At 46.2% G+C, this 11159-nt stretch overlaps 1 protein-coding gene across 1 annotated transcript; it reads right to left on the bottom strand.

Annotated features, from left to right (window-relative positions):
• Nucleotides 1-293: 293 nt before the first annotated feature.
• On the bottom strand, nucleotides 294-10865 carry Dfd (homeotic protein deformed). Its single transcript, XM_076422047.1, has 2 exons — nucleotides 8957-10865; nucleotides 294-3486 (listed from the first exon to the last, which is right to left on the bottom strand). The coding sequence occupies exons 1-2, from the start codon at nucleotides 9873-9875 to the stop codon at nucleotides 2792-2794; spliced, it is 1614 nt and encodes a 537-aa protein (XP_076278162.1). The 5' UTR covers nucleotides 9876-10865; the 3' UTR covers nucleotides 294-2791.
• Nucleotides 10866-11159: the final 294 nt, after the last annotated feature.

Raw genomic sequence — 11159 nt, 5'->3', positions numbered from 1 at the left:
TGTTTCCTGCTTGGACAATGTGTCGCGCGAAAAACTAATGAAATGACGCTAGCTCTTCATTGGACAACCACGTATTCCCCGAAAGAAATACTTGAAACCAATCGATACTGTCCCGGCTTCAACTAGTGTTTCATTATTCTCAGAAAAGCACGAATGAGATTGTTAAGTCTGGAACACAGAATTAATGGTGACTCCCATTTTCAGGAGTTCCAAATTTACGTGAGGTAATAACTTCGACGAGTATACACAACAAGAATAAAAATTTGCACGACTTCCAAAATGGTATATCAATTGTTTCCGAACATAAATTTGTGTAAAATGTACAGAATTATTTATTCTGCTGTTACATAATGCTAGGGGGTGAAACAACCCCGAAATAATTTAGCAGATATTTTCTCTATCAGATTTCCAAAATAAATAAATTGGATTGGGCTAAAAGTTGGATAGGTGGTCGTATCGTCCAAGAAACACGGCGTTATCGTAAATTATGAAACATTTATTTATTGATTTATTTACTTCACGATTGTATTTGATCGGTCTCTACGATCAATATAAACATAAGCATCGGAGTGTGCCCAAATACGGTTCTTATCGTACAGGCTATATACATTATCGATAGAATATCAAGGAATATAATGTCACACTTAATAGAATGTTCTCGTAAACTCGTGCGCCCTTAGAACTCGCTAATTACACTATAATCTTTCTCTCTCACTCTCGTTCACACACGCGCGCACGCATATTCACTCTCGGGCATTCTTTAGAATGAACGGTGTCGCATAAATCTTAACATCTCTACGTTTCCCTATAATAATAATAATCTGATAAACATCGTTTTGGTATATCGTCACAGCGGCTCTGTGCATTTAATCGTTTGATTGCTACTCGTCGCGTCGTCATAGTACACGCTTCCGGTCCGAGTCAGGTCTCTAGCCTAACTTTACACTAAACTTGGTCGTTCTCTGTACGTTCTCGACAAAAATAGACGTCATCTCGTGGTTCCGGGGGTTCAATATTTACAGGGTGCTTGTGTGACGTGAGCGATTCGCAAACCTGAATCTCCGAAGTCGGGGAAAAATCGCGTCTGACGACGACGAGGAAGCTTCTACTTCGCGATTCATTTCCATCGGCTTCGTCAGCCTGATCGATCGAACACGATCGACACCGAAAACAGACATTCTCCTGGGAAAACAAACGTCTACTGGTGCTCTAGCACTAAGCTAATACCGAGTATTCGCGACCGCAAAATTTCTCACGTCACCTCGTCGTTTCTCACGAATTCGCGAAAGCTTCGTCTCGTCCATTAAATAAAGCACAATCGACAGTCGCTCCAACACTCGACAGGTCGCACACTTAGGTAATAGCATACGAAGCACGGTTTAATCACAATAGCGATAAGACTTTCTTTACACGACTATACATATACACAATCAAGTGTCCGGGTGTACTTATTTACAGTAGCAAGGAACAAACCTGTTCCTTTTCTGAACGAGAGCTGTTTTTATCGTTGGGGACGATTGGTTAGATCAGCTTCTGGTGAACTGTTCGCGTTGTTGAAGATTAGGGGATGACGGTGCCTTTTCGTACAATTTCTATAATTTTTTAATGAGCAGACCTCCCGTTTTTATGCGCATGATTTTCATTAGTGAGCTAGACGAAAACTTTTTGCTGTTGAGAAGGTCCCTTCACTTTTAAAAATAAAAGAAAAATCTTTGCTAAATCAGTGTGTGCAAAATTGAGTTTTCCATGAATGCATAAAAGTGGTTAGGTCTGCTGGAGCATCGAAATCACTATCGAAATAGAAAAAAGCAATTCGAACGTACCAGGTCGGAAGCTTCTCACATATTCAGTCTCAGACTCGAACGTCATCGCCGCCCGAACCGTTCACAACGTTCCGATCATTTCGCCTGCACTTATTTCACACCGGATCTCCGAAAGTCCACTTCCGATAGTCAATTGCCTTCAAGTACTACATTCTTGCACTCGAAAACACTCGAAAAGTCTTCCAGTTCGTCACACGTTGTCTTCAAGCACAGTCCAGAGGATAGAGGATCTTCAGGTTCGGGACACGAAGCGACTCGCAGTGTCTCGGAGACAACTGGAATAAGCGCATCACTTCCTTCCCCGATAGAAAACGCAATGGTTGCAACGGTTCAAACAGTCATCATTTGTTTCAATGTACCAGAGACTCGAGTGTCGTCTAGAAGCACAGCTGCGTCCACCATCCCCCAAGTTTCCAATTCACTAGTTCCATTTTAATTACCGAGCGCTATCAACTCTTCGGAACCGAAGTTTCGAAACAATTTTAATTGAAGGATTGCTGGGGCCCACTGGTCAACGTGAATTTGATCATACACGAATCCGAAAGTCGTTTCTCTTCACGAGTTTCCGAGAAATCCGATTTTGGAAAGAGACCCATACTCTATTGTCTATGAACTTTAAAGAATTCGTCCCTGAAGAAACAAAATAGCCGACGGTAAAAAGAACGTGTCGATTTAACATTAACTGAGCTAGTGACTATAAGAAACCTCGAACTGGATCAACCAGTGGGCTCCATCAGCGTCAACCAGCTCCCAGCTTCTCCTAGACCCTGCGGTAGCTATCATAGCTACCTCCAACCCCGTCCCAAGTCTCACGGTGGTACACAGTTCGACGAGACTTCCAAGTCATCGTTACAGTTAGACCATCCAGCTCGGATCGTCTCGCGGCTCCAGAGTCCCTAGGAGCTGACGGTTAGGCTCCTCGGGTACAAATCCAGCGTGCTCACGTATTCCAGTCCCACGGACGGATGTTACAGCGCCGTTAAACCATAATCAGACTTTATCGCCGACGGCGGGATGGGAGCCGTGACCTGCGATAGTCCTGACGGGCTGGTGGCCGGTGCGAGGGGGCTGATGCTTCCGGAGCCTATGTGGCCCAACGGTCCCCCCGTCGGGCCCTCCATCATCCCGCTCACGTGATGATGACTCAGCTGGGCCTGTAGATGGGCCAGGGGATGCGGGTGACCTTGGAAACTCGGATGCACCACGTTCGTATGCGGAAGGGCCGCGTTCACCGCATGAACGTCCCCCATGTCCAAGCCGACGCTCGAGTCCAAACTGCTATCAATCCCACTCGACGGCGAGTTGTTGTTGTTCTTCCTCTGGCTGTTGTTGTTTCCTGTTGGCAGCTTGCTCCTGGACCCCGAAGTCTTCGACGATTTCGATGCCGAGGCCGACGAGCCTGAGGATTGGCCGTTCGCGTTCTTCCTGCGAACGTTCTTCGTGTTCGGCAGCTTGTTGTCCTTCTTCCACTTCATCCGACGGTTCTGGAACCAGATCTTTATCTGCCGCTCCGACAACACCAGCGTGTGAGCGATCTCGATCCGTCGCCGTCTCGTCAGGTACCTATTGTAGTGGAACTCCTTCTCCAGCTCCAGGATCTGGTGCCTCGTGTACGCCGTGCGCTGGCGTTTCGGCTCCATGCCCGGTTGGTACGAGCCGTTTGCTGGAACATGGAAATTCACAGGGTCAGTTGGCTGATCGGAGTTCCAGCATTTCGGGACCGAAAGCTTCAGGACAGGCGATTTTTATTTTGTAAGATCCGCAGCCTAGTGCTGGTGCTTTTGGAAAATTTACTTTTGGAGTGATTAAACTGTGGATTTTATGCGCGTATGGTATAAATGTTCGATTCACTGAGATTAGTGGAGGGAGAAAGGAACATCGGTTTGTTTCCTGTTCGTTTGCAATTGATGTAGAGTTCTTGTTAAAATTCATGGCAGTATAATACACGCAGCAGTTGGCGAATGAAACAGTTCGCGACGGTAGCGACGGGACCCGACGCTTGGAAGCAATCTCGCTTCAACCGAAGATATAATAAGCATACAGCTAAATTCTTAGAAACGTAGAACTCTAATTAACAATAATTTCCCAAGCCCACGAATCGGTTAACAAATTTTTCAAAAGTATTGAATACAAGTTAAACGAAATATACAACAACCGCTAGAAACTATACTCGGTGAATAATGCAACTGTTGCTTGGCTCCCACCACTTTTCTAAAAAACGGAGTATCACTCACTTTAATAAATAAAACATGCCCCGATAAAATCGATGTAAGTACATGGGTACGCATAGAAAACACGTATGAATATGCATTTACACGGGCTCTCTGTTCCAAAGGTGTACACCCATTTTTTACATTGATTTATCAAAGTCTCCAGGCGCTGTCCATCGATGAAAACAATTTTCCCAAGTATGCACACACAGGGGAAACACGTAACCGTTTTGACCTTGCCGCGTTACTACAAAATGGCGCAATACGTGTCCACGTTCGCTGGTAGCATCATTCGTCAATAATATCGCATAATTCGCTGTTTGGTATGCAAGAATCGTCCTTTTCGCTCATGTTTCCATTATTCTTATCTCCAAGTTAGTACACTCGAAGTGCAAATAACTGGCAAACAAACCCTTGAATAATCTCTTGGGTACACCTGGCGTCCCCTTCGCATTTTCCTTGTAAACTTTTCCCAATAATTATGCTCGGAGACTGCGAATATTTTCTCCAAGGGAAAAGATAAATTATTTGATAATTTACAGACAGAAAACTTCCAGTATCACAATCTTATAATTCCTCCAAAGAACATTATTCCAGACAGCACAATCGTTAAGAATTCTATTAACAGGATTCCAGTAGCTAATTTTCTAATTATTCAGACAATTAATTCGTTACTTACTTTGTCCTCTAACAACATTTTCACAGAGAACCGTCTCGAATTGAGACAAGCATTTTTCAGCTAAGAAAATAATAAATCGGCTATTAGCACAACAAATAAATTAGCATCCCGTCAGGTGGCTTGACAGCAGCGAGCGTTTACCTCGCGACAACCAGCCATTATTTTACGACCGGCTCCAGTGTCAATCCCTTCGAACTAAACTGAGAACGATCGTTCGTCGTTTCCATCTGCAAAACGCGCGATCGCCGATTGTAACAGATAAAGAGACACGTCGCGTACACCAACGAAACGAACCGACGCTCCCTCGAGAGAGAGAAGTGTAATAATATAACCGGCTCTACATTTCACAATCGGCGGACCAATGTTACCCAAGGCCGATCCGTTCGATGGTGGACGAACTTGAACGAGGATTATGGGCAGACGTCTTTCATACCGAACGAAATGTTCGAGAACGGTTGTGCCACAACCTGGAGCAATTAAACTCTATCAATACCAGACTGGGAGGAATATCAGTCGACCTTTGATTCAGATTTGATGATTGAAATCTTCATTCCGTTTCTATGGTGCTGGAAAAGTGATTTCTTCAGTCCATCTTTGATCTTACGTGAATTTATCCACGTATAAAAATTTGTCCCCTCTTCAATTGAACATTTGTTCCCTCAATTGTCCCGCAAAATCGCTCTAGTAAAGTTGTGTAAATTTGTGCACATATAAAAATTTGTTTGTTCTTTCCTTGCACGATAACAAAAATTTAGTCCCTCTTCAATTAAACATTTGTTCCCTCAATTGTCCCACAAAATCGCTCTAGTAAAGGTGTGTGAATTTGTGCACATATAAAAATTTGTTTGTTGTTTTCTTGCAAGACGACAAAAATTTGCTCCTCCTTGAATGAAAAATTTGTTCTTTCAAATATTCCCCTAAAATCGCTCTGGAAAAATTGTGTGAATTTGTGCACATATAAAGATTTGTTCGTTCTTTCCTTGTACGATGACAAAAATGTGCTCCCTCTTAAATGAAACATTTGTTCTTTCAAATATTTCCCTAAAATCGCTTTGGAAAAATTGTGTGAATTTGTGCACATAATAAATATATAAAAATTTGTTTGTTCTTTCGTTACATGATGACAAAAATTTGTTCCCCCTTGAAAGAAACATTTGTTCTTTGAAATATCCCCCTAAAATCGTTCTGGAAAAATCGTAAAAATTTTCCAATCAAATTTTTCATGTTAGACACGAAGATCCAGCAATTCCAGCACTGGAGAGGAGTCGAGCGTAGTCCGAAAGAGAGTTATCACAGCAACAATCGTCACGGTGACACAGACGGTAAGATTCGTGCGTCGATTCCATGGTCCCTATCAAGCAACGTCAATCCCCGTAGTGGCAGGGCTAGAAGCGTTTCTTGGTGGTCCGGAGGACTCGATAGAGGAAACATGGGAGCGAGTTCAGTTTAGAATCTGTGCAGACACATTCCATTCCGAAGCTGACCGTCGGTCCCTCTCCTAACAGCAGCGTCCGGTGACCAGGCCTCGGTCAAAAGGGGAAAGAGATTGCAGTCTCGCATGCCACAGGCCTCATGGACAACAGAGAGGATCCGCAGACCAACTATACTCGACCGAAAAACTAACTGCTGTTTGCTGACGAGCCACGAGACACGTCTTCTGTGGAAATTGGACGGGCTCGGAAGACAGGAAAGTTTGGCAGCGGATGTCAAGTCGAATGAGAGACGTCCGGAGAGCTTCTTGAACGCTGACAGGCTTCATGCGCCCGCGAATGTGACAATTAGGGACGATGGATGGAATTTCGGGGATTGTTTTGTTCCTGGAAACCTAACGAGCTAAATGAGTCCAATTCTCGGACTGCGTTCGGCTGCTGGACGCTCTTTTGTATTTTTATCGACTGCAATTTCATTTTTATGTGCATCAGCAAAATTCTATGTACAGGTTAATTAATGTGAACTACGGTTTGAACATTTCTATCGGTAATCATTTTTGTATGTGAGGAAGTAGTGTAGTCTTTCAGTTTTTAATTGTGTAGTATTCACAAAACTTGATTTGAGAGACATTAATTGTTTGAAGAATAAAATTATTAGGGCAATTTCCAGGATTTCGAACGAATTGCGGATGGATGTATAGCTTCAGTATCACTATTGGCGCTGCGTTGGCAATATGGCTGCCACTGTACAAGGCGATGGCCTTCCACAATGTTAATAAATTACAGGAAACCAATGAGATATTGTTTGAAAATAAATACTAGAATTATGTCTATAGATTCCAGAATTACCTGGTTCGGTTCGGAGACAAAGAAAAACTGTTCAGGACCGTTGCAACAATATTACGCACAGTAGAGAGACACTGAAATGTGCAACTTCTTGTTTCAGATATTTATACACATTTAAAAATCGTGTGGATTTGTTCGGAGACAAGTAACGGTTGTTAAAAAAGAATTATTGAGAGACGCAACGTTACAGCTGCGGAACAACGTTCCAAAAAGCTCATTTCGCGGACAACACGCCGCGTGTCTCTTTCACCGCGATTTTTTTGTTACCTGGAAACATGAATTATGATATTCGGCTTCACGGCGATCCTATATCCCCGTAGAGCGTGGCTCAAAAGGAATAGTTGCAAGCTGGAATGAACAGCAGTTTCCCCGGGTCAAAACCGAATAGAAATTTGAGGCTGCAAAGGCAGCCCAATTCTGAAGGATATTACGTTGCAAAAATTCCCTTTGAAGATTCATAATCCTTCTGCGAAACGCCTACCGTAGCTCGACGCGCGCTCGACCGGCGCCATTTTTATCGACGCCTTTGCGGCGGAACACTATTTCTGTCGCAATTGTAGATTGCCGATAAAAAAACCCCACTGTTCCGAGAATTTTTAACTCGTTGTAAATTTAGTTCACAGAAAAATAACGTACAATTATCCGAGCAATCTAAATTGCAATGTCCTTGGAGACTTTCACAAAAATAGAACCAAGAAAAATATTGCGTTCGCTCAAACATCTTTTCTCGTGTTTTAACGTTTACAAATTCAACTTCTATTTTATTCTCCTGCACTTGCGAAAACATTGTTAACTCGATGGTTCCATAATTTCGGTTCAGTGTAGTTTCGTGTTCCAATACAAAGTGCGTTTCCTGGCGTGAAAGACTGTTTACCCCACCGAGAATAGACTGTTGGCAATTTGTTCGGTTCGTGTATATTTCGGGTCGCTTTTCAAATTTCCTGTTTCTTTCGGTGACATCAACAGGGACATGAAGGATGACGGAACGCTGCTTAAGCGTAACCGAATGGTGAAGAGATGGGAGAGAATCTAGCGCAGGTGATCGGAAGGTGCAACGATAAATTGCGGCTCATCAGTCTTCCGGCTTTTCGGTAACGTGTCACCTTGCGACCGCAATGTATCAGTCTAACAGGTTAGCTTTGCAATGATCCCCGCGTTCTTTTGTTGCGCACCTTGCTGCTCCCTTTGAAATCATTTCGAGAACATTTGTGCTGTTGGAGATTTAATAAAATCGTGGAAATTGTACTCTAAAATAATTAGATCTCATTGGATGCTGTGTTCGAAAATGTATCAGTAATATTTAAGTAATTCTGGATGAAAAGGATTGATCGAAGAAGACAATGAGGACGTTACAGTGCGCTCAGCAAGGTTTCCAAGTGGATAAGCCCAACTTCTCGCAAGACAGGCTTCCGACGGGCGGCAACTTCTACTTGTTCGCTGCCTTTCCGACTTCGCAATCAGTCACACTAATTTCCTACTGCCTTTCTGAACTGCATTGTATACTCATCCTCGATTTTTATAAACTACAATGGGTGATCGAATTAATAGAGGTGCCTGGACAATTCGATCTTGATATAAACAATTTTTAATTGATAACCTAGCTGCGCTGAATTCTTATTCATTTTTCTTTAATAGAGAATTGATATTTTCCATCTCATGGGCATAAAATATACATATTTCCATACTGTAGCTCTGAAAATTCAATCATCCACTGAAAATCTCAATGTTCTTAGAAAATTTTGGATTTATACAATTTATTCGTCAAGGCAAACAATATGTGATACCAGATTTCAATACTATAACCTAACCCGCTCTATATTCGCGTCGCTCTTTCAAACGGTTCCTCAAAAGACAGTTTAACACCTAATCCGAATGCTACAACGCTAAGTAGCGAAGCCACCCTCGGAATCGCTGCCTAACAAGCCCCCAACCCCCGGTCCCGATCATTCCCTCAAGACCTCGACTCACCGACGCCAGCGACGTGGATCTTCTTCATCCACGGATAAATCACTCGGTCTCCGTTCTCCTCGTCGTCATCGTCATCCTCCATCATGCCCGGCGATCCGTCCATCATCTGATCGTCCTCCATGTCATCCTGATCGGACCCGTCGTCCACGTGAAGCTGTTGCTGGGACTGTTGTTGGCTCTGCGACTGTTGTTGCTGCGCGTTCTGTATATGCTGCGACTGTTGGCCTGTCGATTGCTGTTGCAGCTCCGGCGAGTTATCTCGGTGCAGTTGACCGGAGCTGGCAGGACTACAGGCGTTGCTATCGTGCTGACTCGGCGGCTGGTGATGCTGAAGACTATCGGGCGGTGGAGGCGGTGGCTGCACGTGATTCTGCATAATTCCAGGGCTGAGCGGCGTGGATCCGAGAACTGTGGACGCGGACACAGGTGGTTGTTGCTGGGGCTGTTGTTGAGACATCGCGGATGGACACGTGAGCGGCGGTTGCTGAGCCTCCGGTGGCATTGCCAGGGCTCCGACCGCGTGATGATGAGGATGCAGGCTCGCATGGTGCACCGCGTGCACTTGGTGATGGGGATGATGAGGTCCATAGTAGCCTCCGTAACCGGCATAGCCACCGTTCAACTGCACCGCGGAGGACGCGCCGTAAGGGGTCGACGCGGCTTGATGATGATGCTGATGGTAGCCGTACTGCAGCTGATGAGACTGCGGATGGTTCAGGTGGTGGCCGCCTCCGCTGGCCGGGAAAAACTCCGCACCGGTCGACGGGATATAATTGCTTTGACTATACTCCTCGCTAGGAGGGAACTTAGGGTCCACCATGACCGAGGTCGCGGCAAGATGATGCGCCCCAGCGGCCTGCTGGTGCTGGTGATGATGGTATCCACCGCCGGCGGACGGGTTCATCAAGAACGAACTCATCTTCGCGACGACGGTTCCCGCTGGAACAACACTGCGTCCCCTTTCCTCGAAACTTTCCAACACGTTCGCACCTTGGCGGACACTGTCCTCTGCTGTCGCGGCAGCTCTTAGCTCACAGAGTTAGGCTCCATGTTAATATTCATTGTATCGGAAGCGCACACACCACACTGCACCAAGGCCCGTGGTCGACATCCCTCTCCCCCTGCGTAGCCTGTGCCCGGCACGGGGTGACTTTTTCCTCCCGACGGGGGAAAGGGTGAGAGCCGAGACGACGACCACCGGGTAAAATGGAGACACCACCAGGGGGAGAGAAGAGAGAGAAAGAGAGAGAGGGACCACGAAGAGCAGCGGACTCCCGGCGGACAGCTGCTTATCCTCTCCTCTTCTCTCCTTCCGCCGAGCTCGCGATCCTCCGCGAGCCTCCGCGGCCTCGATCGCTCCTCCCCGCCCACCGAGGCTCAATTACCATACCACGTGACCCGCCGCCGGACCAATCAGAGTCGCCCGTTACCCGCGACCATGATGGATAGCAAGGCACGCATGCAACACGTGAGTGGCGCCGCGAGAACCACTGCGGCAGGTGCACCAACTTCTTTCAGCGAACCTCCCGTGCAACGGTCACCAATCCCTCTCCAATGCTTGCGCTTCCGATTACAAACTCTTCAGGATCGGCGAGTTCACACAACAGCACTTCCAAAAGACGATTAGCCGCCCCAACAAGGTGCCTTTCGTACACAATGTCCACCGTTCGAACTTCGTTGAAAGTGTCCGTAGAGCACCGAGAGTTTTTTTCGTTTCAGTACCAAGGAGATCACTAGAATTGCGTTCGGATTTCTTTTCGGGTTCGACAGAGCCGCGCACTGTGGTCGTACAACGGTGCACCAACGAACGGAAATCGCGTCGACCGGCCAAGCTGTCAGAGAGCCATGAAAGTGAGCTCGTCCTGCCTCGGCAGAAACTCGTCTGGCAACTCCGGCTTGTTCCCAACTCCCTCCAGGTTCTCGACGAGGCCGCCGGCTGGCTTCGAGCCGGGGACAAGCCCCTCTCTTCGTCGTTCGCTCTCCCTCTCCCCGATCCCATGCCCCACCACCGGCGAACCACGAGACCAACCCCTGCCACGGAAACCGTGGATCCCGTGCCCTTATGGGGCCATACTCGAGGGTACCTATACAGGAACCGTATAGTCACTCCTACAGATCTCTCCTTAACCCGCCTCCATCCTGAGGAAACCCATCTTAGCAGCGTGGTCAACGGCTCGACACCGAAACCATGCCGATCGAACGC

Source organism: Lasioglossum baleicum, chromosome 4 (genome assembly GCF_051020765.1).
Source record: "Lasioglossum baleicum chromosome 4, iyLasBale1, whole genome shotgun sequence".
NCBI lineage: Eukaryota > Metazoa > Arthropoda > Insecta > Hymenoptera > Halictidae > Lasioglossum > Lasioglossum baleicum.
Note: the sequence above shows the minus strand (reverse complement) of the source record. Positions and strands in the feature narration are given on the sequence as shown.

Bases quoted from the DNA above. Each gene is read 5' to 3' on its own strand.
- Dfd (XM_076422047.1), bottom strand. From the start codon at position 9,875: ATGAGTTCGTTCTTGATGAACCCGTCCGCCGGCGGTGGATACCATCAT. The intron at 3,487-8,956 runs GTGAGTCGAGGT...TCCATGTTCCAG, and splicing joins GATCCACGTCGCTGGCGTCG to CAAACGGCTCGTACCAACCG.